Genomic DNA, 25,888 nt, shown 5'->3' with positions numbered 1-25,888 from the left:
TACTCTTCTGGGTGCGCAGCCACCGACCAGCAGACTCTGGGTCAGGAGCTGAGCCACAGGCCAAAATCCGCTTCTACGCAATTGCACCCCAGTCAGATCGGCTTCGCCTTCAGCGGCGCTTGGGGGCAGGTCATTCCTCGACTTTCCAACTCAGGCGGCCGCTGGCCGCGTCGGAGCAGGGTCCCCGCCCGAGGGCCCGCCACGAGCCTGCTGGAGTCCGCGCCGGGGTAGCGCGGGCCGATGTCGGCCCGAAACGCGGAGGGAGAGGGGCGCGCCGCCGGAGCGCCGGCGGGGCCTACAACTCCCGTCACGCCAAGTTGAAGTGCGCGGTCGCGCCCTCCGGGCCCTGCGGCCAATCAGTGCCGCGGTCCGGATGGAGGCCGCCACCGCCCTGTCGCGTGTACACGCTATCCCGAGTGGAGCAGACGGCGGCGGGGACGGAGCGGCTCGAGGGCGCTGGCGACCATGGTGCGCGGCAGGATCTCCCGGCTCTCGGTCTGCGACGTGCGCTTCCCCACGTCGCTCGGGGGCCACGGCTCGGACGCCATGGTAAGCGTGACAGCCGGCAGGGCTGCCCCGAACCCGTCCTACGTCCGGGGGGCTGAGGCGCGGGAGGCACGCGTGTCCAGGGAGGTTCCCAGCTTTGGAACCCTTGCTTTTGAAAAGTGGGAGGCGGGGGTGGGAGAAAATTTTTTCTAGCCTTTGGGGAATAAAAGTATCCAGAAACTCTCTACTCTCCTGGATTTTTTTCTTTTTGCTGGGGTTTAGAATTTTCTGTTTTTACATTTACGATTCCCATGTTGCTGGAAATGGTGGGATGTGTAACATACAGCAATAACAAGATGGTTTTGTTGAGTCCCCACTAACAAAACCCAAAAGCACAGAGCTGGCTTCTGTACCGAAAACTGGATGGGGTTGGATGTGATGGAGACCAGGAATCCTGGAGTGAGAGTTCTGGGTGGTCATCCCGCCTCCGCCACAACCTGCTGTGTGACTTGGAGAAAACTCTAACCTCTCTGGGCCTCTCAGGCCCACCAGTGGAAAGAAGGAGTCACAGTCGGGCCGAGAAACCAGACAAGTTCCTAAGAACTGTGGTCACTTGAGAGATGCCTGACTGCCCAGAAGGCCAAAGGCTTGGGCCAGTGAAACTGCCTGAAAATACGATTATAAAAACGGTTTGTCATGTAGAGTTACGCACCTCTCAGTCCTCCGAGAAACAGTAAAGTAAGGGCATGGGCTTTTACTCCTTCCTGACAGCTGAAGGGCGTTTTGCTTACTGAGAATGTTGGAGGTGGGGGGGGGGGAGCCAGATATCTGGAACAGTAGAGAACAGAGGACTCCCTGAGACTATCGCCCTGAGACACTTTAAACCTGGAACCAGCCTATCCTTGAGATCACCTTTTAGCGATATAGCGGCGTGGCACACAAATAAAGGATATTACCCTTAAGATCAGTGCTCTACTTAAAAACCATCTGTATGAGACCAAAACGTCAACAATTTCTCAAAAGCAAAAATGAGAAGATAAGGGGGCAGGGAAACTAGAGTACTGGAATGGGAACAAACAGAACACGAAGAGAAGGTTGACACATTGTGATAAATGTAACTAATGTCACTGAACAATTTGTGTGGAAATTGTCAAATGGGAACCTAACTTGCTAGGTAAACTTTCACTTAAAAAATATTATTAAAAAAAGAAAAAGAAAAAATGTTAGCGGAAACCCCAGACCACCTAGTGCAGTGATTCCCAATTATATGAGTTCTGTGCAGGGTCTTCACTGAAGGGGCTCTGTCCCCCACTGGGTCCTCACTGCCCCTCTTGGTGCTGGCCTTGAATCTCCACTGACCACATGGCTGCACTAGAAAAAGTTGCATCAGTATGTGGTGAATATACGAAAACATGCCAGTGAGTGAGAAATGTAAATGTTAGGGTAATAGTTAACCTCGGCAGAGGAAGGGGAGTAGCGTCAGGGAAGGGTACCCAGGACTCTAATTCAGACTGTCATGTTTTATTTCCTGAGTTGGATGGAGGGCACACTAGTGTTCATTACATTATATATACTCTTTGTGTGCCTGAAATATTTTATAAAAATAAGCCTCTCAGGAGTCCCTGGGTGGTGCAAATGGTTAACACGCTTGGCTGCTAACCAAAAGATTGGATGTTTGAGTCCACCCAGAGGTGCCTTGGAAGAAAGGCCTGGTGACTACTTCCAAAAAATCAGTCATTGAAAACCCTGTGGAGCACAGTTCTACTCTGACACACATGGGGTTGCCATGAGTCGGAATCGACTTGACGACAACTGGTTAACTGGTTATTAATCTCAACTATTCCTCTATGAATCCATGTTATTGCTAATAATATAAGCTTCTTGTTAAATAAAGTTGTTAAATGTGAAATAATATCTTTTATTATGAGATTAATTTCTTCTACTTTTTTTAATCTTTAAATGCCTTTTTTAAAAAATATATTATAGTAAATGACTTTAAAAACACCCACTTGGCAATCCTTCGTGATCTTCAAATGTTTGAAATTTTCCTGGCTTGTAAAATCCAGATGTTTGATCTAGTGCAACTGCCTTTGCTCCTCTAAGGCTGAGCAGCTGTGGGTAAACCACACAGTCTCTCCAAGCCTGGGTTTTCTTGTCTGTAAAATGGGCATAATAATAGTATCTGCTTCATATATATAAATGAGATGCCTGTAAAGAGCTTAGCCGAGTCTGAGACAGAGAAGACCTTCAGTACATTGGCTATAATTATTATTTACATATGAGGAAACTGAAACAGAAGGGATTCTGATCTGGACTTCCCTGTACTTTGAATGTGTGGAGTGTTAAGGTAGAAGAATTTAAGAAATGGAATTTGGGCCTGAGTGGTTTATGACCTCTGGGTGAGGAGAGGTTATCTGACATCTGTGTTGCAAGCTCATAAATACTTAAGTATTTATCTACTGGAGATATGTGTTCTGTGCTGATTCTAAATGCCTTCTTAATAGAATGTGCTACTTTGCAGTTCTCGGCCCCACTGCCATAACTCTTGTGATTGCTTCTTGCACCCTCACGGTGTGCTGGACTCAGCAGTTACGCTACGTTCAGCACTTAGCAGAGTGAAATTTCCTGATCAGAAGTAGGATATTTTCATAAATGAGCCTCGAAAGTGTCCTCAAAATCTGTTAAAACACAGATTTCTGTTATGATTTCTTAGAAATGCAGAGCACACCATCCTCTGGTGTATATACTCTTTGCTTGCTTGTTCAGGCACTCACCAGGGTCCCAGAGAGCCCGGGGCTAATAGCTCAGAGTCCAGCTCCAGCTGACCCCTTACCACTTCCCAGTACTTTTCCTCCTCTTTCCTCATTGTCAGGTGAGCTCCTTGGGGAGCCCTGCACCCTCATCAGCTAGAAGGTATTGCCCTGCGTCACTGAGAAGACCGAAGACAAATTTACCCAGAAGGCTGAAGACAAGTCTCCAAAGCAAACTTCTCATCCTTCCCTTTATTCTTCAAGTCATGTCCTTCTCCAAAACTAATCTGTTCTCCACCCTTCTTGACTCCTGAGGCTCCCATTCTTATCTCCTCCTGCTCCAGCATATTCAGACTTCAGTCTCTCCTTCTCCAGTGGTTCCTCTCCTTCCACATGGACAGGGCTTCCTACCTTGAAAGTCTTTACTTGACCCTAGCACCTGTCTATCACCCATTCTGCTTCTGGCCCTTCCTCATCAAACTCTGAGTTACTGGTCCAAGTCTGTTGCCTCACGTCCTTTGCGTCTACTTCCTCCTCAATCTGAAATGGACTTCTGTTTCCTTTCTTCTCCTGGAATTGCCCTTATTATTTCTGCATCCAGTGTCCTTTATCCTCAGCTACATTTCATGCTGTCTACTGCCACCTCTTCTGCTGGCCTTCTGCCTCTCTGACTGTTCTTTCTCCTTCCTATACTAACCCACCTTCTTCCCTCTCCAAGGCTCAGGCCTCAACACCTCCCCTTCTCACTGCATGCCCCCATTAAGACCTGTCTCAACGTTCATGGCTTCAGAGCCACCTTTCTGCCAAAGACTCCCAAATCTCATTTCTGGACCTGCCCTCTCATTTCAAGTTCAGCTGCCATCTGGGCATTTCCGGTTGGATTTTTCCCCCTCATGCTAAACGCCATCACCACTACTGTCATGGAGTCAACTCCGACTCATGTCAACCCCCTGCATGTCAGAGTAGAACTATGCTCCATAGGGTTTTCAATGGCCGATTTTTCAGAAGTAGATCATCGGGCCTGTCCTCCAAGGCACCTCTGGGTGGACTCGAACCTCCAACCTTTCAGTTAGCAGCCAAGCACATTAACAACCCAGGGACTCCCAGTCTAAACACAGTCTGTCTAAATTGGAACTCATCATCTCCATCCCCAGCCTTGCTCTCCCTCCTGATCCTTCTGAGATCATTCTGCCAGTAGCATGCCCTCAGAAGCTTAAAGTCATCTTTGGCACATCCTTTCCTTTTGACCCTCATCAAAGGCTTCAGTGAAAGGTTTCCCTTTTCCATTGCTTCTTCTCCATGTAACCCAGGAACTGTCGGTGGGATTTTAATTCATGGAGTCTCCCTCGTAGCCTCATCTCCCAACTCCCTGTTCAGGAACGCAAATCAGGCTGGTCACCAACCCTTGAGTCCATGCCAGTCTTTCTCTTTTTAGTGCCCTTTACAGCCTTCACTGTTACCATTACTTCCATCTAGATATGCAACTGGAATTATATGTTCCACCTAAAATAGTGTTCCCTCCCAGATCCTTTATGCCCCTTCCCCAGTGAAAAGCTCCCAGCCTCAGCTGACAAGCTCAAATGCTATTTTCATCATAAAACCTTCACCAGCTTCGAGTGCGTTTAACTAACAGTGCTCTCTGCCTGTCTGTCACAGTTTGCATCTCTCTTCAGAAACGTGCTCTATCTCTGACGCACAACTGGTGTTCACATCACATTGAATTCCCCCCACTGGGGTCTGACACCAGACTCAGGCCCTCCCATCCATCCTGTATACGTACCTCCACACGATGAACAGAAGGATTTAAATTCTGCCTGTAAAACTTACAAGTCTTGTTATCTTGGACAAGTTATTAAATCTCTGTAAAACTTAGTTTCCACATCTGTAAGATAGGGATGACTACCTACTCTATAATATTGCTGTGAGGATTAAATTAAATCATTTAAGCTCTTAGAATAGTGCCTAGCACTATACAGATTATATAATAGTAATAAGTTGTCCCACCCCTATGCACAATTCTTTAATAGTTGCATCCACATTTAGCTTTTCTGCTTCTTGCTTTTTGGGGGTCTCCATTTTCTGCCCCTGTATCACTTATCCAGTCTTGTCTTTATTCATTTCCAAGCCAGTGCCCTCATGGGCCTTTTGCTTCTCCGTCCCACAAAGGTCACTGGGTTTTGTGTGTTCTCCCTTGCCCAGGTGCTTTTGTCTACCGCTTTTCCCAGCCCATCCGAATGGTCTTTGTTCCCTCAGGAACTCCTTCAAAGTTCTACTACTCGTTGCTCTTCTTCTCCCTTGAACTTCTGTGCACTTATAAGCGACCGCGCTTCAGCATGTAAGTTGATACTGTCTTAGCTTCTTCTCACCTGGTTCACGTGTGTTGGCTTCTTCTCCCCACTGTATGATAAGTTTCTAGAGACAGGCTTATTATTTTACTTCTGCATCATCCATATCACAGTGCTGAGTTTCATAACAGTTCATTAATACTTGTTATAAAAATACTGCTTAATAGTAAAAGTTAAAACAGAACAACAACAATAAAAAGGGTTAGTTTATTTGTCTTGCAGTCGTCTCCTCTGAACTTGTGCCATTATATTTTAAGCTCTGCTATAAACTACTGCAATAAGGATAAGTCTAATTTTACACAAAAGCTTTCTGAAACCTTGGTTTGTTCAATTTTAAGCTGCTTGTGAATGTTACTCTGTTCAAAGAACTGAGATAGCTGTTCGGGGTTTAAAACTGAGCTGAAGACCAAAGAAGACATAATTGCAAACTGACATTAAAAATGTGTACATTACACTTGCTAAAATAATTTGACTCCTTCAGGAGGACATTCTTGGTCCATTCAGAGCTCCTGTGTTTTCTCTGGGGTACATGAATGGTTTCATTAGATTGGGGCTTTTCTTGCATATCCTCTGTTGCATTTTCTAATCTTATGTGATGTCATGCTCATGTTTTGGGATTTCTAATGTTTGCATTATTTGGGTGGGGGGATGCTTTTCCTGCAGCACACAGACCCTGACTACTCGGCTGCCTATGTCATAATAGAGACTGATGCAGAAGATGGACTCAAGGGATATGGAATTACCTTTACTCTGGGAAAAGGCACTGAAGTTGGTGAGTTGAACATTCTCTTTAAGTTAGAGAATGCTTAATTGTCACTTGGATCCAATGCTAGCTGTATTTTCCTTTGTATTTATAGTGCTTGAAGTGAGTAAAAACATTGTTTCTGGTTGTTATTTGTTTCATTTGGAAAAACTAAAAACTGACAAAATTTGGCCTCTCTCCTTGCAGTCGCTTATAAACTGTTGAAAAATCCTCGAATCTTTGTCCATTCCTCTGTTGTCATAAGTACAAGAATGCTATTCCTTGGCTCTTGACTTTTGGCCACTGTGGGGCTTTGAGAGCCTGAGCTGGGCTAGTGACCAAGGGAGGCAAGAGCCACTAGACGTGAGCTCACGTGGCAAGGCTTAGCATGATGTACATAGCGAGAGTTTCCGTGCTTTTCAAAATATTTCACACCCAGTTGGTTTCTAATTCACTCATCTTTCTGGCCAAAAAAAAAAAGGAAAAGCAGGGAAGGGCTTTGGCCGGGCCCGACTGCAGAGGTCTCATCTGGGAAAGGAGAGTCTTTAGGATGCACATGTTTAAGTTTCTCTCATCTCAGAGCTGGGTCAGCTCTCAGTGGGGATCATGAGCCCCTCATTTTTTGTTTGGTTTTTTAATTTAAATTTTTTTAATTCTATTTATTTTGTTGTTGATAATATACACAGAAAATATACACCAATTCAGCAATTTCTACATATAACTAGTGACACTGACCACATTCTTTGAGTCGTACAACCATTCTCACCCTTCTTTTCTGAGTTGCTTCTCCCTCCTCCCTTATTAACATAAGCTCACTGCCTCCTAAGGTTCCAATCTAATCTTTCAAGTTGCTGTTGTCACTTTGATCCCGTATACAAAAAAACCCAAAACCAAACCCACTGCCGTCAAGTCAATTCTGAATCAGCAACTCTGTCAGACAGAGTAGAACTGCCCCATAGGGTTTCCAAGGAGCCACTGGTGGATTTGAACTGCCGACATTTTGGTTAGCAGCCAAGCTGTTAACCACTGTGCTACCAGGGCTCCTTGATCCCAAAGATAGTTCATAAAAGAGTATAATGCTCAAGGCAGACCTTTTTGCTAGATAAGCTAAACTATTGTTTGGTTTTAAGGAGACTTCAGAGGATATTTTTGGAGACTATCTCAGGGCAATAGTTTCAGGGGTTCATCCACCCTCCATGGCTCCAGGAAGTTTGGAGTCTGTGAGAATTTGAAATTGTTCTGCATTTTTCCCCTGAACCAATCGTTTTTAAAAAAAGGAAACTGAGACCCGGAGAGGTACTCAGCTAGTCATGGCAGAGCCCTGGCCGCCTGCCAGCCCAGAGTGCTTTCTCTATAGAGCATTCAAATATAAGTTATTCGTTTATATTTTTTGAATATATAATACATGCGTGTGATACAAAATTCAAGAAGTACTAAAGGGAGACCTTTGTCAGATCAACTTCAGTGGATCGTGAGGATCCACTGCAAGTTGTAAACGGATGAAGAGTGAAGGTCCCAGAAGGGAGGAAACAGATTCCATAACTTCAGTGGTGATGGGAGACCTCTTCCATGGGTATTTGCAGTGTCAGCCCTCTCTAGTTGTAGAATTAAATTCTTACCCACTGAAAGATTTTTTAACTGTTGTTGAGCAGACAAAAATAGAGTGTGTGTGTGTGAGAGAGAGAGAAAGAAGATGGATGGATGGATGGATGGATGAATGAATGGATGAATGACAAGGGAACCTTTCTGGAACTTTAAATTTAAATAGCACCAAAGTGACCTCTGTTCTAGCTGTTCGTGGGGGCTGGTGAGCAGTCATCAGTCAGTCATTCTCCAGACTTGTCTTGAGGGCTGCTATGTATCAGGCACTTTGTGAGCCACTGGAGAAATAATTTTTAAAAGAAAGAGAGAGAAAGAAGACAGAGTCCCTACATACAAGGAACTTACAACTTATCTGGGAGACAGACACAGAAGAAATTTTCATAGTACAGTGTGAGAATTACTCTTTTTAAAAAGTGTGTGCAAGATACACAGATAGGGGGCTGGTTCACTCTGCCCAGGAGGGCCAGGGAAGGCCTCAGAGCACACGTGATGCGCTGAGGTTTGTCTTGCAGGGTAACTAGGAATTTTCCAGGCAGAAGGAGGAGACTGGGAAGGTATTCAGGGCTCTTCTCCCTCCCCCCATTAAGTCATCGATTTACTATTTGAGTTTTCCCAAGATAGTGATTGCTGACCGTGACAGATTTGTGAGCTGTGTTTTAGCTCCTCCTGTGATCTTAATTGTCCCTGGTTGCAAGTCAAGCACTTTTTGAAGCTGCAGTCTTTCTCCATACTACAGACTGGACAGCATAGCCCCCGAAGGTCGTGTAAAACTCTGCAAGCTTACACAACAGCACCTTCCTCACTATGGGACAGGCCATTGGAAGCACTACGCTGGTTCCAAGACTTTGTCCTTAGACAGCCGAGAATTGGAGCTGCTGCTTTTAGGGCCTTGCTGACTTGGGCCACAGCAGAGGGACTGTAAGCATGCTGTGTGCTGGCTAAGATGATCCTAAACTCTCCCTGGATGGTTGCTGAGGTCCGTGCATTAGGGCCTTCACTAACCCTCCCCTCTTCCATTCCCACTCCACCTATAAGACTTTTTTCTCGGTCTGTCTTATTCTGAAAGCTCTGCTGAAACCTGTTCAGCATCATAGCAACACACAAAACCTCTACTGACAGATCGGTGGTGGCTGTGCCTGAGGTGCATGGCTGGGAATCAAACCCAGGTCTCCTGCACGGAAGGCAAGATATTCCATTACTGAACCATCACTGCCCTTCCGGTAATTTACACAGAGTCTAAATTACATAGTCCTGGTATACATCTCGGGTTGGGGTAAATCCTTTTCACTCTATGACTTTAATAAATGACTGTTTTGTGCTCATATGTTGGCTTCCGCCTTTTTCAGACCACAACATGACAGAACCGACTTAGCCTTGCTGCGTATTTCAGTGGCTCACTGCCGTCTCACTGAATGTGCCACACAGCACTCACATGAAAGATGAAGGACTTCTGTAAACTCATCCCGTTCTGCAGCATTTATCAGCTTACTTACCTGACCATTCTTTTATGATCCAGAGAAAGAGAAACAAAAGAGTGCTTTCTTCATTACTGTGAAGAGAATGGTTATGTTTGTGTGTGTGTGAGAGAGAGGAGAGAGGGTGGTTTTTTTAATGTATAGAATAGACTAATGTAGTTTTTAAAAGATAGGAAAAGAAAAAGAATAAAGAAGAGATGGAAAAGGAAGAAATTTGAGACAGGAAAGTAGCCTCAAGTGTTCGTACCACTGCCCAGACTCAGGTGCCCACAGTTATCATAACCTTTTACTGCGTCTCCCTCCAGTGCTGGGGGGTCCTGGGGAATGGGGTCCTCAGGCAGGTAGAGAGACAGGAGAAAACCCCTGGATTTAGTCAGCAAGAAGCTGCCATCAAGGGCCAAATTTTTCCAGATGACTTTCCCCCCCACCCCATCCAACAGGCAAGTCTGACGTGGACTGTGCTCCACCCGGGGGCCAGACCACTCCGGCTGAATTTCTGACAAGTGCGGTAAGTTTAGTTAACTCCTTCAGTGGCCTCGTTTTCACCAAGGAAAATCCAAGTACTGTGTGCATCTTTTAGGGCCATAAAAAGTGAGATCACGCTCAGCTTTTTGTTAAGTACGTTGGCTATCATGTTGCAAACCAGTGGTGTGCTTCAGGCCATGATTTATGGAAACAATCAAATCAACAATACCGAGGTTTGATATAGATAATAATATAGCTTACTATGAGCCGCTTACTCTTCAGATTTTCTTTAATCCAAGAACACCAAGGAGTGAGGAGGATTCTGTTGTCTTGTAGTTCTAGGGAATGAATATCTGAACTAGAATGATTATTTATCCCATTAACAGAAGCCCTAGAGAACATGGAATGGGTGGCTCATAATGGCTGTAGACTACAGCAAGTACACAGTCATCTGAGCTGTTTCACGCAAAGGCCAGGCACGGCCTAAGAGCACGTGGTACTGCTTTAAAAACTTCTTTCTTATAGTATCTGATACTAAAACTGCTTTTCTACAGCTATCCTATTAAATGATCTGAGAATTTTAATACTGAAGCAATGGCAATAGCAAACAACAAGTTTATCAGTTTATTTTTTTGTAATAAATTAATTGCTTTGGGGTTAAGTTGATGACTTGGTTTAATTATTTTGGTCGTTTGGTGTTGTTAAGCTGCTATCAAGCCAGCCCTTGACTCATGGTGACCCCATGCACAAGGGGAGCAGACTAATGTGATCCATAGGGTTTTCATTGGCTGAATTTTTAGAAGTAGATGGCCAGGCCTTTCTTCTCTGTCTGTCTTACTCTGAAAGCTCCACTGAGACCTGTTCAGCATCATCAAACAAAAAACCAAACCCGTCATTGTCAAGTCGATTTCAACTCATAGCAACCCTATAGGGCAGGGTATGACTGCCCCAGAGGGTTTCCAAGGAGCACCTGGCGGATTCTCACTGCCGACCTTTCGGTTAGCAGCTATAGCTTTTAGCAACACACAAAACCTCTACTGACAGATGGGTGGTGGCTATGCTTGATGTGCATGTCTGGGAATCGAACCTGGGTCTCCCACACAGAAGACGAGAATTCTATCACTGAACCATCACTGCCTCTTTGGTAATTTATACATAGTCTAAATGCTGTGTAGAATGAGCAAAGGATAGAAGGGTTTTTGCTGTATGGTTTGTTACTTTATTTATTCGTCATCTTAAACAAAACCTTTTTAATTTTTAAGTAAAACATCAAAAATAAATAAGTGATGATAATGCGAACAACCCAATTTAAGTTTAGCCCTTGACCTACTTACGGAAAATGGAGTATATCATAAGTAAGTCAACAGTAAGCAATCTAATGTTTATGAACCCAGTGTTTTCATGTACTTGAACATTTTACATATGATGATGCTAATTTTGTTTTATTTAAACTTTAATAATGCATTGGACAGATTGTGAATTCAAGGTATTTTTTGATACTTGATAATAATAAAAATTTAAATTTAAAAATTCTATAAGTCAAAACCAAAACCAGACCCATTGCCAACTCATAGCAACCCTATAGAGCAGAGTAGAACTGCCCCATAGGGTTTCCAAGGCTGTAAATCTTTACGGAAGCAGACTGCTGCATGTTTCTCCCACGGAGCGGCTGGTGAGTTCAAACCGCTGACCTTTTGGTTAGCAGCTGAGCATGTAACCACTGCACCACCAGAACTTCTACAAGTCAAAGGCTTCTTATTCCTTAGGAACAAGGAGCTAGCAAGGGTTGACTTTGAATCTGATTGTAGAACACTTTAGAAAGTGGAGAGGAAAATAATTCGAGCATGGTTTAAGCTTTCAGATTGATAGTACTGTTTTGCACATGACAACCAATCAAGTAATGTGTTTGCTGTTCAGAAATTAAGCTCAGTATATGGATTAAAAGTGTGATATATGTGACATTAATTATGATAATCAGATAAAACATATTTTGAGGAATTTTTAAAAAGCATCTGCTTTCTTACCTAAAAAATTTTAAATAAAATGCTCCTGTTAGCTTGTGGTGTTTACATGTCTTAATATATTGACTTCATACCAAAATATAAACAAGAATTAAATCCTTTTTTAATAGTTGTCTGTGCTGTAAATGCACTTGCCCAGCATGTGCTGAACAAGGACCTCAGGGACATTGTTGGCGACTTTAGGGGCTTCTACAGGCAGCTCACCAGTGATGGGCAGCTCCGATGGGTAAGGGGCCTCTTTTGTAAATAATGTTGTCAAGGTTTAAGATGGTCTTTTGGCTGCAACAAATGTAAAAATAGAGACAGGTTTGTAATTTTAAAGTAAAATATTTAGATAAATTAGGACTTGAGCCATTTCGATAATCAATGTTTTGAGATAATTGATTCTTTTCTGTAAGACTTGAATCTGGACGTATTTGGATCCTTAGAGCTATCTGTGCTCCTTTAAGCCCCCCTCCCCCTCCCTGAACTGGAAGAAGTAGTCTAACTCTGGAGAATAAAGTACTAAATGGGCAACCTTCTCGTGGAGAGAGAATGTGAGTTGTCTTAGAGTTGTGGGAGGAGGTTATTAAGGACAGAAGCATAAGGTTAAGCAGAGGTTAAGTAGACAGAAGACCACAGAGCCTTCAGTATGTGTAGGTGTGCATTTGAGCCATGAGTTCAAAGCTTGAAAAAAGTGAGGGTCTAGAAAAAGGGTTCTATCACAGTAAGAAAAATGCAGTCACCTGGACTTTGCCCTGTCCTCTGATACCAGACATGTCTTTCCTACCTCTGCTTAGCCTCCCATCCGTGCACAGAGAACGGCACAAGAGCGTGCACTTTCCATACTGCCGTGGGTTTCATTTTTAACTTTCTGCAAATCAAGTTAAACTAGCCTTTACAGGCGTCAGCTTGAAGAAGCTCCCACTGGCTGAATCTGAGACAATTCCAGCATCAAACCAAATATGATAGTAATGGCTTATAACTCATTGAATAAAATAAGAATCCAGGAGTCCATTCATGTAACAAACAAGGGAAAGCGCATCATTACAGTAGAAAACCAACTAATAAATATACAAAGAATGATAACATTAGAAAATCACCGTATTGCAACCATCGAAGCTATAACTTATATAAGAATCATCACTGGATGCTAAAATTAGCAGGCAGTAGCAGTCTCCTTACTTAGAAAGGGCAAATGGTAACTTCAGAGTAGAGAAACCAAGTGGACACTAACTTATGCAGTAAAAGTTACCATCCCCAATAATAAAACAAAATGACATCATCATTTATGTAGCATTTATACCAAAAAAAAAAAAAAAAATCTGTAACTTGAATCTAATCATGAAGGAACTCCAGGCCAACCCAAATACAGGGACACTGTACAAGTCAGCTGAGCTGTACTCTCTAAAAATTTCAATATTTAAAAAAAACAAAGAATTGTTCCAGATGAAAAGACACTGAAGAGACATGACAAGTAAATGTAATATGTATCCTGGATTGGATCTGATTCTGGGTAAAATAAAGTACATTATTGGGACAGTTAGTAAAATTTGAATATGGGCTGTCTTTTAAGTATTCTATCAATGTTATAGTCCCTGATTGTGATCATTGTATTATGGTAATGTAAGAAAGTGTCCTTGTTTTTAGGAACTACACACTAAGGTATTTAGGGGTAAAAGGACATGGTGTCTTCAACCTACTCTCAAATGGTCCCGAAAAAAAAAAAAATCTTCTAAAGCTTTAAGTGAGTTTCCATTTCTGTCTTTTAATTCTTGAAACGTGTTTCTAGCTAGGAGACCTAAATATCTTCCTCATTTCTAAGTAGTGCTGGTGTGTTTTGTTCCTAACCAGATTGGCCCAGAGAAAGGCGTTGTGCATCTGGCTACAGCAGCCGTTCTCAATGCCCTGTGGGACCTGTGGGCTAAGCAGGAGGGAAAGGTAACTAATCTAACCAGCACTTCCGCGGTTCTGGGGAGTACATAAGTGACAAAGGAACAAACACTTCCTTGACGAGCGGCCCGTAAAGACTAAAGACAAAGACGCAGCAGCCCCCACCAAAGAAATACAGAGGATTGTTCTGTTTTGTTTTTCCCCTGAGAGATGTTGGCAGTAGTAAGGATATTGTACGAGTAGGTTAGGAAGGGTTGAGAAGGAGGGGAAGGGACAGCAGAGGTGATGGGTTAAGGGGACAGCATAAGGCACAGACAGCATTAGAGATGGGGAGGAGTGGGGGCGGCGGGAGGTCAGGTACCTGTCTGATAGAGTTTGCTGCTAGTGTGTTTATTATCAGAAAAAAAATGGATAGTTTACACATATGTCTTACAAATCTTCTGTTTTTTTCTTGAAGCCCCTATGGAAGTTACTTGTTGACATGGTATGTAAATTCTTTAATATTTCAGTTGTTTCTGTAGATGAAATGGATTTCATGGACTACTTGCCTTTCATAATCAGTAAATACATACTTTGTTGATCACTGTAGTGACGATGAGGCGAAAACAGCTGTGCTCATTCAGGCGGGTGGGCCAGTGGGAAGCGCCGAGTTCAGCCACTGGCTCTACCTGGGTGGGTCTTTAACACGTAAATTCTCTGAGGTTCTGTTTCCTGAGCTGTGAAAAGAGGGCAGTCGTAGCTTCCTTATGTACCTCACAGACTTGGCCTGAGGATTGAGTGGGGAAGGTGCTTCACAAGCTCTAAAGTGCGGTGTATTATTATTAAGATACTATGCAGTCACTCTGACTCCAAAAGCAAGGGCCAGAAGCTCAGATGATGGATCTCTCCCTCTGTATAGTTCTAAAGGGAAGGGCACAAGGTTTAATTACAAAGATATGCACTTGGCTGTTTTCTTTCTCCTGGACCTGTTTATAGCAGGGATGAGCACCTCACTGCTGAGGAGGGAAAACTATGGGCAGGTTAAAGGGAAGTGAACTTCAGACCGGGGAGGCCCAAGTCAGTCCTGGCTTCTCTGCTTACTCAGGCAGGTTACTTACCACTCTGAGCTTAAGCGTCCTCATGGTGACCCCTGGGGTGGTCCATGATTGAAGGTTCTTGTTATTACTTAGTGTGCATCCAAACTGAGGAAAAACAACACATGACATTAAAGACTGCCGGACCAGTAGACATGGTTCCTTCTCTGGAGGAAAGTGCCCAGGATACCCATGTCTCTGACGTGGTTGAGGGCAGCATTGGGGGAGGGGCTCTGAGGGTGAAGGATGTGGGGGTTAGGAGGCCTGAGATTAGCCTTTCCTGAGGTTTAGGAGGCAACCACAAAACCGAGTGATTTGAGGGCCACTAGAAAGTCCAGTGTGGACTTTTCCTTCTTTTGGACCCTGTTTCCTGTTTCATTGCGAAGACTCTTAAAAGAAGCACAAAGTGACACATTTGGGCAGTGCAACCAGTGTCACAAAATAATTTGTGTATAAATTTTTGAATGAGACTAATTTGCGCTGTGAAGTTTTGCCTAAAACCCAATAAAATTAAAAAACAGAAGAAGCAGAATCTCAAGGTTGAAAGAGCTTTTACAATTTTTAACAGTTATATTAGAGTATTATGGGCTAGATTAAGACATTAGTAAGGATGGAGCTACTGGTGGCTTTCCAAACGGACTGTTAGTTTGGGTGAAGAGAGGTGCCAGCCAGAGGCCCAGACCGAGAGCATGTCCTTCCCAGGAGCCAGAGGCACCCTGAGCTTGTAGGAAAGGAAGAAGGTAGGTACGAGTACAGCCCATGGTTGTGCGTGGGTAAGCCAGCAAATGCTCCCCAGTGCTTGGTGGGCAGTCCTCCATTTCATCCCACTCTAGTCCTGCCAGTTCTGTGAGTTCTCCCCACTTTACAGGAGAGGAAATTGCCCACGGTCGTGCTGTTAATAAGCAGGAAGCCCAGGGTCAATCTGCTCCAGGGCCACATTCACCCCACATAGCATGTGGAGCAAGGATGCGTGGACCGACACCCTGTGACGGTCCATCCGTTTACTTGTCCTGAGGGTTTGCCTCATGCCAGGCCCTCTTTCCAGGAAAAGATATTAGTTGAATAGCTGGAGCCGAGGTTTTGAGGGTCAGAGCATGAGGGTCTGTGGACTTCGTCAGGAGGTGCCGATGAGCCTGTGAAGGACTGGACACCGAGGAATGACATAATCAGACAATGTAGCTTCTACACAACCCCTGTGTCAGAGTAAGCAGACTCTTAGAAACCTGATCCACTTTTGAAATGAGGGCCTTTCCCCTCCTGTCACACTGCAGGATCCCAAGACGCTGCTGTCCTGCATAGATTTCAGGTACATCACCGACGTCTTGACCGAGGAGGAGGCCTACGGTGAGTCACGCTTATTCGATGCAATCGGAAGCTTTTTGGTATCTCCTGATGTAGTGGCATGCTTGGTTATCTAAGACAGTGAATGATGTTCTTTATTTTTTCCAGAAATACTGCAGAAAGGTCGAGTCGGTAACAGAGAGAGAGGTAGGCTGTGAGAAAGTTTCTGTCATTGTTTTTGTTGTCATTGTCCACTTTGAGTGTCGCTGTCTTTTGAGGGTGCACATCGTCCCCCTGAATGGCCTGCCCAGCAGCCAGGCCCCCAGACAGACGTCTAGGCCTGGATGAAAGAAGCCTCCTGGGTGTGGCCTCAATGTACAGAGGCCATGTCAGTCACCAGGAAGGCGTTTGGCTTTTGAGTCACACTGTAGGGCATGGGAGGGCCCTGGTGAGTGGAGCAGTCCGAGAGGTTGTCCTTACCACCCGGGCTTGACCTCCTCAGTGATTCACAGTGATGAACGCTAGCCAGGAGGCCAGACTAGCGGCTGGATGTGTGTGAAGGGTGTCTCCCTGTTAAGAAAGGGTCAAAAGGAGAACAGCTGGATTCTCCATGAGAGCAGCTTGGCCACAGGCAGTTCTGATTCTGACCAGATGCTGTTGAGTCGATTACAGCTCGTGGTGACCCTATGTGTGTCAGAGTAGAACTGTGCTTCATAGGGTTTTCAGTGGCTGTGATCTTTTAGAAGTAGATTGCTAGGCCTTTCTTTCAAGGCACCTCTGGGTGGACTAGAACCTGCAACCTTTCTGTTAGCCACTGAGTGCTTAACCATTTGAATCACCCAGGAACTCATCTGATTCTGAAGGTCTTTGGAAGAGACCAGGTGCTGAGCCACGTTGTGTTTTTACAGAAGCACAAATGCTGGCACATGGCTATCCTGCCTACACAACATCGTGCGCCTGGCTGGGGTACTCGGATGACACCTTGAAGCAGGTTGGCATTTTAACCAGCTTTTGTAAAAAGGCTTTATAGTCCTGGCTTTCTGGAAGAGATTTCATATTTTCTTGTTAGCCTTTCCAAATCATTTTGGGCCCAAGGCCTCATTATGAAAGCATGTATTCACACTCTGGGCACTGGGCCTCTGTGACCTGGTGATTCCCAGCTTGGCCTCTGGGAGTAGGCAGTCTAGGACTGGGTTCCAGACAGACCACGGGGTAATGTTCTGCACGTTGCTTAACCACTTAGCCTTCATTCCTCACCGTGGAATGGGAAGTAATACCTATCTCACGGGCAGTTTTGAGGACTGAGGTAAGTGCTAGAAGGTGGGCTGTGCTCGGACACTGTAGCAGGCCCATCATGCATAGTCAGTTTACGTGGTTCATTAGTTTCCCATCATCCTGCACTCACTAGAACTAAGGTCGATGGAGGGAGATTGGCTTCTGCTTGATATGCTAACATCCATTAGTTCTGCGGATGCCACAAAATGTCCTCGCTTTAAAAAGGGGATTAATGCTACACTCCTTTCAGAAATGTTGTGAGAATTAAAGAAATGGTTCCCATAGAGATGAGGACAGAAAATTACCCTGTAAGTACAAAGAGTTATACTCTGTTGGCTAAGCAAGCTGTTTCTGTTCTTAATTTCAACAACACATGGGTTGGTCTGGCGTACGCTGCAGCTGTAGTGTTTGTTAACTCCAGGTCAGAAATGTTTGAGGTACCCATCAGCGTAAGGAGAGCTTCTCAGTGTACATTGATGGGTATACTCCTTCCCCACAGCTCTGCTCCAAGGCCCTGAAGGACGGCTGGACAAGGTAACTACCTGTGGGATAATGGACTCAGGACTCTGCCGGTCAGCAGCATGAGAGGCTTGTCAGCCGAAAGGGGCCCAGGTTAGAAGGCACCACCCACACCCGGATACGTGCGTGGGCAGCCTGGCATGCAGAGACGCATGAGAGGAGTTTCCGAACGAAGGCTGGGCTCTTTCTGAAATGAGCACTAATTAGAATCCTGGAATACCGGAGTTGAGCGAGACCTTGGAGAGCATCGATCTAAAGCACCAGTCTAGAATAGAAATCCATTATTTACCGTCAGTGACAGACATCAGTCCAGCTTCCGCTTGAATACCACTAGAGACAGCGAGCTTAACTTTGTAAGACACTTTTCCATTGTTTGATAGCTGTGAGTGTTGGAAAGCTCTCTAATATAGTGAACTCCTTGCTTTCATGTAACTTCCAGCCACTGGTCCAAGTTCTTCTCCATGAAGTTCCCAAGAGCCAGTATGCTCCTCTGTCCCTGGAGCGGCAGCCCTTCCCTACTACTGCTCAGGCCTCCTCTGCCCAAGACTGACATCTGTACTCTCTGGACGGAGTACCAGTCAGGGAGCCCTGGGCGTCCTGGGCTGCTCCACTGGATGCCGTGCAGTGGTCAGTGGCCCAGGGTCCTGTTGCAGACCTGGGCTCTGGTCCCGTCCTGCAGCTCAGCTGCACTCTGTGCCTGTGATGTATCACCCGGCTCCCACATGACTTGTCATCTCTCTGGCCATCAAGCTTCCTGCTGTTCAAAGTGTGGTCCGTGGACCAGGAGCATCAGCATCCCCTGGGAGCTTGTTAGTAATGCAGACTCTCAGGCCTCTCCCCAGACCTCCTGATTTGGAATCTGCATTTTAACCAGGTCCCTGGGTGATTCATGTATACATTAAAGTTTGAGAAGCAACGAATTCCTGTTAACTCCTTAGTTAAATACAGGGCTGGGGAGTGAGAACTTGCAGGAGGCAGCAAGCAGCAGTGGAGAGAGGCTTTGGGATATATGGATTTGGATTCAAATCTTGCCTTTTTCCTCATCCCCGGCAAGTACTAGCTGTATGATCTTGGGCAAATTGCTCAGCGTCTCTGAACCTCATCATTTCTCTCTATAAAGTAGAAATAATGTTAAGTCATGGTTCTCTTCAGGGTTGAATGAGTTGCCATATCTGCCCAGGACCAGCACGGGCAGGATTCTGAGCAGGGTGCAGTGTGTGCTGGCTTCCTCCCTCTCCCTCCCTGTGCCCAGGAAAGGCTTGAGAAGTCATACCCCATGGGTCAGAGCAGGCTGAGCGAAGATTCCAGCTGCTTCCAGCACAGGAAGACAGTATCCAGAAGCCATGCCAGCTGCAGCCACCTAGGTGAAGCTCCCACTTCTTCAGTGTTTTTAGGGCCAACCGAGGGGAGAGAACCTCAGTAGCTGCCTGACTGTGAGCTGGGGCTTTGTAAGCAGAGAGGTTGGGCATTTTGGAAGTAGTGAGAGGACCTCAGGTACCCCAGGCTCTGCCTGAAGTGGCGACTGTGGCTGTGCTTGAGTCCCCAGGGAAGTCGTGACATTGAGCGTACAGAGCGGAGAGGCAGAAGAGCCAGGGAGGGACTGGCTCTCACTCACAGGGGTGGCCCTCTCCAATGGCGGGGTTCACTCGGACGATGCTGCCCTCCCCTGGTGATGAGAAGTGGGCTGCAGCCACACTGAGGGGAGCAGAAGTGGAGGATGGGGCTCATCTAAGTGGATCTGCAGATATGCTGAGCTTCAGATGTGATGTAGAGGAGACCTGTGCGTGGGGGCTCTGGCCGCCTGCTGCTGCTCGAGCCTCGTGACCTTAGGAAGCCACGTCACTCGCCGAGCCCAAGACCCCTCCCTGTATGGGGGATTAGAGGTCTCCTTGGCCCACCTCTCCCTGTGAGAGTATAATATGAAGCAGCCTGTGTAAAGGGCTCTGCAGTTGTGAGCATTTTTATAAAAATACTCTTAGGTTCAGGACACAATTGGACAGCTCACTGGCATCCTTCCCCACCAGACTCTTCAGTTTTGATTGTAGCTTTTCCGTTTTTCATTCCTTTTCGTGACATGGCAAAAACTCAGTTCGTGTCACTAAAAACTCAGTTCAAGTCTAATTTCCCTCTCCAGCTCCTTAACTAGAGATCAGCAGGTAAGTTAGAGCCATTGCCCTAATACTGAGTTTGCAGGCTTGTTCTCAGGTGACTCGTTTGAGGTGACTGGGAAAGAGCAGGCATAGTGCTCTTAAAGACAGCGTGCCCCTCTGTGAATTATGACAGAGGGGCACTTCTGCAGGAAGCTCGGGCATCTGCCAGGTGCAGGGACAAACGTAAACCGCCAGCCAAATGTATCTTGTAGGTTCAAAGTCAAGGTCGGGGCTGATCTCCAGGATGACATCCGCAGGTGTCGGCTTATCAGGGACATGATTGGACCCGAGAAGACGCTGGTAAATATAGACTGTCAGCTGCTGGGAAATAAGCAGGCTCCACCAAGTCTTTGTCCAGGGCCAAAACAATTCATTTCCAGCAAGGATTAAAGAACACTAGGAAATTTAAACTTACCACCAGAGAAAGTACAGCTCTGTGGTCTTGCAGTAGGTTAACTTAAAAACAACACCACTGAGGGGGCTGGTAATTAAACATTTTTTTATTCTGCAGAACTAGTTAAATAAGATCTGGCTTAGGGTCTTTCCTTCTTGTTAATGTGGATGTACTCAAGCAAACAGCCCTTTCACTGGGCCATGGAGCATCTCTCATTTAATCTCCCTTCTGAACAAACCCTGCCTGGGTAGCTTGTTGGTAGGCGGGCTTCAGGGGGCTACTGCTGAAGAATGCTTATATCAGAACTTTGCCTGAGATGAACATAAGGGTCAGTCATTCTTGAATGTGTATTTTTACAAAACATTTCTTATTATGTGTATTTTCATAAGGAAAGTCACAGTCAGATTTTTTTTTTTTTTTAATGAAGAAGCTTGTTTCATAATTTAAATTAGAAGTTTGGAGTCCTTAACATAGGATAAGAAGTCCCATTATATATTAGTGAAGCCATTTTTGTTTTATGCAGTCATCCTCATGCAAATAATTTATGATTCAAATTGATTCTGTGTGTACTCTGCTGTGGTCCTCATAGCATCCTGTGAGGGGGGCTCCCAACTTAACCACATTTTGCTAGAGAGGCCTGTTTCTGTGTCTTTCTGCTCAAAGTGCAGTGAGGCCGACAAGGGCAGGGGCTGTACCCCCAGCACCTGACCTCCAGGAAGGTTAGCAGAGTGCAAAGAGCCAGGGACCCTGACCTGAAAGAAGCCTGGGGTGAATTGAGCAAGGATAGTAACTTTTCTGCATGCCTGTCAGTTTTCTTATTTATAAAGTGGGTTAATGTGAACTACCTCATAGGGTTATTATAAATATTAAATGAGATAAAATCCATAAAGTACCTAGTGGAGTAGGTGCTTCGTCAGTGGTCATGTTTGGGTTATTTATTATTATGCTAGACATATAGTGAGCACTCAGAAAATAACTATTGAAATGAGCTCAGTACTGACTGTGTATGATGATTCAGATGTGGTAACATGTTTCCTACAGAGCTAACACTGTAAGACCGATTTACTTGGGTGGCATCTAAGTGGAGATTGGGCCAGCGAGCACCTCTCACAGGCCCTGGGCAGGGCACTTCCAGTGATCACAGAGGGTCAGGTCAACAGTTCCCATCTCCTCCAGAGGAGTCCCTGGAACCAACTTCCTGAGCCTCCATGGCTCCCTTTGGCTCCCTCTGTTAGGGGTGCGCGTGGCCTCCACCAGGAAGATGCCAGGCTCCTGTGGAAAGTTGGTGGCACTGAGTGACGGCATCTCCTCACCAGGGGCCACAGCCCTGCAGAGGTCGGCCCTGGGCAGACCCCACAATGAAGGGTCTCTTTCCGCTTGCAGATGATGGATGCCAACCAGCGCTGGGACGTGCCTGAAGCCGTGGAGTGGATGTCCAGGCTGGCTGAGTTCAAGCCGCTGTGGATCGAGGAGCCAACCTCCCCTGATGACATCCTCGGCCATGCCACCATTTCCAAGGTAGGAAAGCTGCTGCTGCCTGGCTTTTTCATTTGGTTCTCTGGAATGGTCGCGACAGGCCCCACAGTTCCTCTGCTTCTTGCCTTTACTTTTTTTGACCAAGTAGCTGAAGTGATTGTCACCTGTGACGAGTACTGGGATTACAGACCCGACATCCTTTTATTTACTTCAGCTTACCCACTGCTCTTATTTCTATTTAGTCTAAATAAATTGCTAAAAGCTGAAAGGCTACCCGCAATCCAAAGTTAATAGATCTGGTTCCCATGCTTTGTAAATATGGAAATGTGACAGATATCAGAAATAGTTTGTTCATCAGAATGAAACAAAAAGTACAGATTCCTCTGGCTGACTCAAAAGAAAAGTCTGGCTCATCTAATGCCGAGGTTGAGCCTCCCCAGGAGAAGGCTGTTTCCTGAGAGCCCTGTCAATTGGGCACTTTCTCAGCAAAGCCACCCTGCCTGGGGGCCTGCCTCTCCCCTTCCAGGTTCAGGAAGAGCCTGCTGTGTCAGAATGTCTGAGAAACACCCTGTCTCTCAGGGAGAGACTTCCCCTCCCCACACAGCACTGATCTATAAAGCCGGAGAAATACACCTGCCGGGAGCACCAGGTTATTGTAACCTTGGCGCAGAGCAAGCTCCGTGGGAAGCCGTGCTGAACCACAGGCTGTGACGAGTGAAACATGAGGTCAGGAACCAGTTACGTGAAACGGCATCAGGCTAGGATGGCCCGTGCACCCACCTCGGCAGCCTGACCTCCTTCTGCTGTTCTTTAAACTTCACTCAGCTCCACAGCAGGGATGTGTCCTCCTTCTGCTTCAGGCAGCAGACATGGCGTGTGTTAAACCTCATCTCCTCCCCTGGGCAGAGATGCCAGCGTTCACTCTGACTTCTCTTTTCTCTTTCCCTCTGACCATTCCCCCCCACCCCCGTGCCAGTGGGTTGGCGCACTCACTGGGCTCATAGTCAACGTCTGGCCTGCTTAGGATTGTTGTTTTCTCTCTGAGGCGACTTTCCATAGCTATACTTCCCCCAGTATGTGTTGATTTAAAAACTTTAACTCTGAGGACAGTCTTTGTTCCAAGTTCTGGGAGAGATGCCACCCTGTGTCCTGTATGAACTGGCAAGTCCTGCTGAGGTGGAAGGCCCAGGGCCCAGGGGCCTGCTCTGTTTCTCTCAGTAAATCCACGTTATCTACCAGATGTAGGACACGCGACACAAACCTGTGGTAAAGACATGCCCTCCACTCTCCCCACGTTACAGCCTCACTGGAGAGAAAACAATGAGAGATGAGACACATGGACAGGTGGGATCCTGGCAGGGTGCTGAGTGTGGCAGCAGTAGAATCAGGATGAGGGGTCATGGCTCAACAGGGCCTTTCCCCGGAGTCTCTCTTTCCTTTTCTCCTTAGCTGCCATCTAGAAGGCACCGACCCTATTGAATGCCAGCTTGCCAGGCCTGGACCTTTGCCCAGCAGAAGAGGCTCCTTGGAAGCTCTTCTGGGCCCCAACCTGCTGAAGTTTTATTTACAGAGGGTAGGCCATCTCCCGAGCAGGCATCCAGGAGGAGCTGAGTCCAGCACGGGGAAGCTGCAGGCAGCATGTGGCAGGGCCAGGGGATGCAGAGGTGGCACCTGGGGCTGTAGGAAAGGCAGGTGGCAGGCCAGGCTGCAGACTCCATCTGCTCCTAGATGCAGCCATTGCAGTGAGCCACTGCGGGTTCTTCTGTGAGGACACAGTGCAGGCTGTGATGAGAGATGGTGGACTGATAACAGTATGGCGAATGGAGTGGGCAGGGTGCATAGGAGGTGAGGAATGGGCAGAAAGGAACGGGAAGCAGGGATAGGAATGAGGCGGCTTTTCCAGCAGTCTAGGTGTGGTGGAGGAGGTGGGGGTAAAGAGAGGGGGCAGTTAGAGTAGAGCAAACTCAGGAAATATTTTAAAGGAGGAAATAAAATCTGGTACCAGTTCAGTGCCAGAAACATGTATGCTTTAAAATGGCAGAATGAATAAGTCAAGATGAAATGGCTTTTCCCCTCCTCGCTCCCTCTCTCCCTCCCTCCCTTTTCCCACTCTTTTGAGTGAAGGAACCAAGAACACTTCAATTAGAAATGTAGGGAAGCATAGTAATTTCGGCACTGGTGACGTCTTAGAGACCATCTGCTCCAGCTCTGTCCTGCTGCAGATGAGGAGCTGAGGCTTCAGGTGGTGGGTGGCTCACCCAAGGTCACACACGTCCTGTCAGAAGCAGGACAGGATCGGGATTGGACACTTGACTCCAAAACTGCGAGATTTTCTGCTGGGAAGTGGCTCTGGAATCTGCCTAGAGTTTAAGGCCCAGCTCTGCCCCTTTCTCGCTTTGTGATTTGGGGACAGTAAACTGACCCTGAAAGCCTGTTTTCTTATCCGCAAGATGCGGGCAGTGATGCCCTGTCCCACTGGGTTCTTAGGAGAACAGTTTAAATCAGCGTTTTGCATACGCCTGAGAGGTGATAAAGCTCAGAAGGTGTTAGCTACTGTTGTCATTGATATGATCGTGAACAAAGCGAAAGAGAACCTGAGAGAATAGCTGTGGAACTGCATCCCAGTGGAGGCTGAGGGAGCAGCCGAGAGCACAGGTAGGGTGAGTGAGTTAGCTCCAGAGGGAGCATGGGCAGGCGGGTGGGCAGAGGAGCAGTGGAACTGTGCTGGGTGAAGATTCGAGCACATGAGGAGCTTGTGACTAATGGCCTCAGCCTAGCCTATAAAGGGACTGTAGGGCACCCTCTGAGCTTGAGAGGAGAGGATGTTGGGATTGACAGAGACACAAGAAGGTTGTAGAATAACACGAGTGGTTACCAGGGAGGCAGTGAGAAGGGAATAAAAGGAGTGGTGACCTATGGAAGGAGTCGGGCAGAGGTGGGACCATGTGAGTCCATGATGAACCATTGCTGAGTAGCCATGTCTTCTCCCAGGTCGCCACCTCTGTCTAGGCCCAGGAGAGGGGAGTGCAGGCCATTCACAGAGCATGGCCCAGCCAGGATGCTGCAGGAGGAAATCCGCAGAGCCTCAGTCAGGAAGGGAGCCAATGGCAGCAGATGAACACGTGTTTGCTTTTTCTCCTGTGGTACACGCAGCCCCTTCGGTGCACACACAGACTCCCCTTGACATCCTTCTGCTGTCTTTAAACTTCACACAACGCGACCGCAGGGACGTTTCCTCCTTCAGCTACAAATATTTTTAAACATTAGGAGTTGCAATGCAGAAACTTAGGAAATAACACCAGGTTGCCTTCTGTCTTGTAGGCACTGGCCCCATTAGGAATTGGTGTTGCAACAGGAGAGCAGGTAAGTGGTCACAACACATGGACACCGACTGAGCACAGGCAGGTGGTAGGCTCCCCTGCCTGTTGTCCTTTGAGTCAGGGAGCTTCCCTTTTCTTACAAATGGAATCATTATGCACCAATTAGAGTCTGGAGTCAGATATGGTCAGAAACTGGTAGATTTTTCTACAATTCATATGACTAAGGTCGTTTAGCTTTTCTAAAATGTCTCATTAAAGTTTACAAGGCAGCAATTTAAAAGTTGCTATTGCAGGGGAGTAAAACGTACTGTATGGTTTCAAACAAGCCAGCTTCCAGATGGCATCAACATTATTGCATTGCTTTCCATGCTTATAAAGTAAGCACAAGTGCCTGCCAACATCTGCTGCACAGCCCACAGAACAGAGCAGATTCTCAGCTTGCCCAGCAAAAGGAGCAGTGCTTTGCGAGGTTCAGTTGTGTAGTCCACGCCACCTCCTCGTAGCTCTCATCGCCTTTCATCCTGATGCTCCTCTGCATCGCCCACTTGCCAGCCAATGTGACGGTTACTCCTCCATCAGTGGAGAGCGAGTGTGGCCTTCACACGGCTCTCGCTGCTGTTCCCCTAGCAGATGTATAAAGAA

The 25,888-nt window shown here is 46.3% G+C and overlaps 1 protein-coding gene across 3 annotated transcripts in view; it reads left to right on the top strand.

Moving 5' to 3' along the window:
- Positions 1–448: 448 nt before the first annotated feature.
- The window catches only part of ENOSF1 (enolase superfamily member 1), a 29,528-nt gene continuing 4,088 nt past the window's right edge, over positions 449–25,888 (top strand). The window contains exons 1-12 of one of the 3 annotated variants that reach the window (XM_004389701.3): positions 449–549; positions 6,245–6,353; positions 11,997–12,112; positions 13,720–13,806; positions 14,216–14,242; positions 16,103–16,175; positions 16,281–16,319; positions 17,021–17,103; positions 17,887–17,921; positions 20,269–20,356; positions 21,834–21,968; positions 25,248–25,289. In XM_004389701.3, coding sequence (XP_004389758.1) covers positions 466–549; positions 6,245–6,353; positions 11,997–12,112; positions 13,720–13,806; positions 14,216–14,242; positions 16,103–16,175; positions 16,281–16,319; positions 17,021–17,103; positions 17,887–17,921; positions 20,269–20,356; positions 21,834–21,968; positions 25,248–25,289 — 918 coding nt within the window. In that variant the 5' untranslated portion in view covers positions 449–465. Of the gene's footprint in view, positions 550–6,244; positions 6,354–11,996; positions 12,113–13,719; positions 13,807–14,215; positions 14,243–16,102; positions 16,176–16,280; positions 16,320–17,020; positions 17,104–17,886; positions 17,922–20,268; positions 20,357–21,833; positions 21,969–25,247; positions 25,290–25,888 lie in introns of those variants that run through there. The other 2 variants (XM_023724701.1, XM_004389702.2) reach the window with 2 other exon arrangements.

This window comes from Trichechus manatus, unplaced genomic scaffold, assembly GCF_000243295.1.
Source record: "Trichechus manatus latirostris isolate Lorelei unplaced genomic scaffold, TriManLat1.0 scaffold00256, whole genome shotgun sequence".
In the NCBI taxonomy this organism is placed as follows: domain Eukaryota; kingdom Metazoa; phylum Chordata; class Mammalia; order Sirenia; family Trichechidae; genus Trichechus; species Trichechus manatus.
The sequence above is the reverse complement of the archived record's forward strand: the minus strand, read 5'-3'. Positions and strand labels throughout refer to the sequence as shown.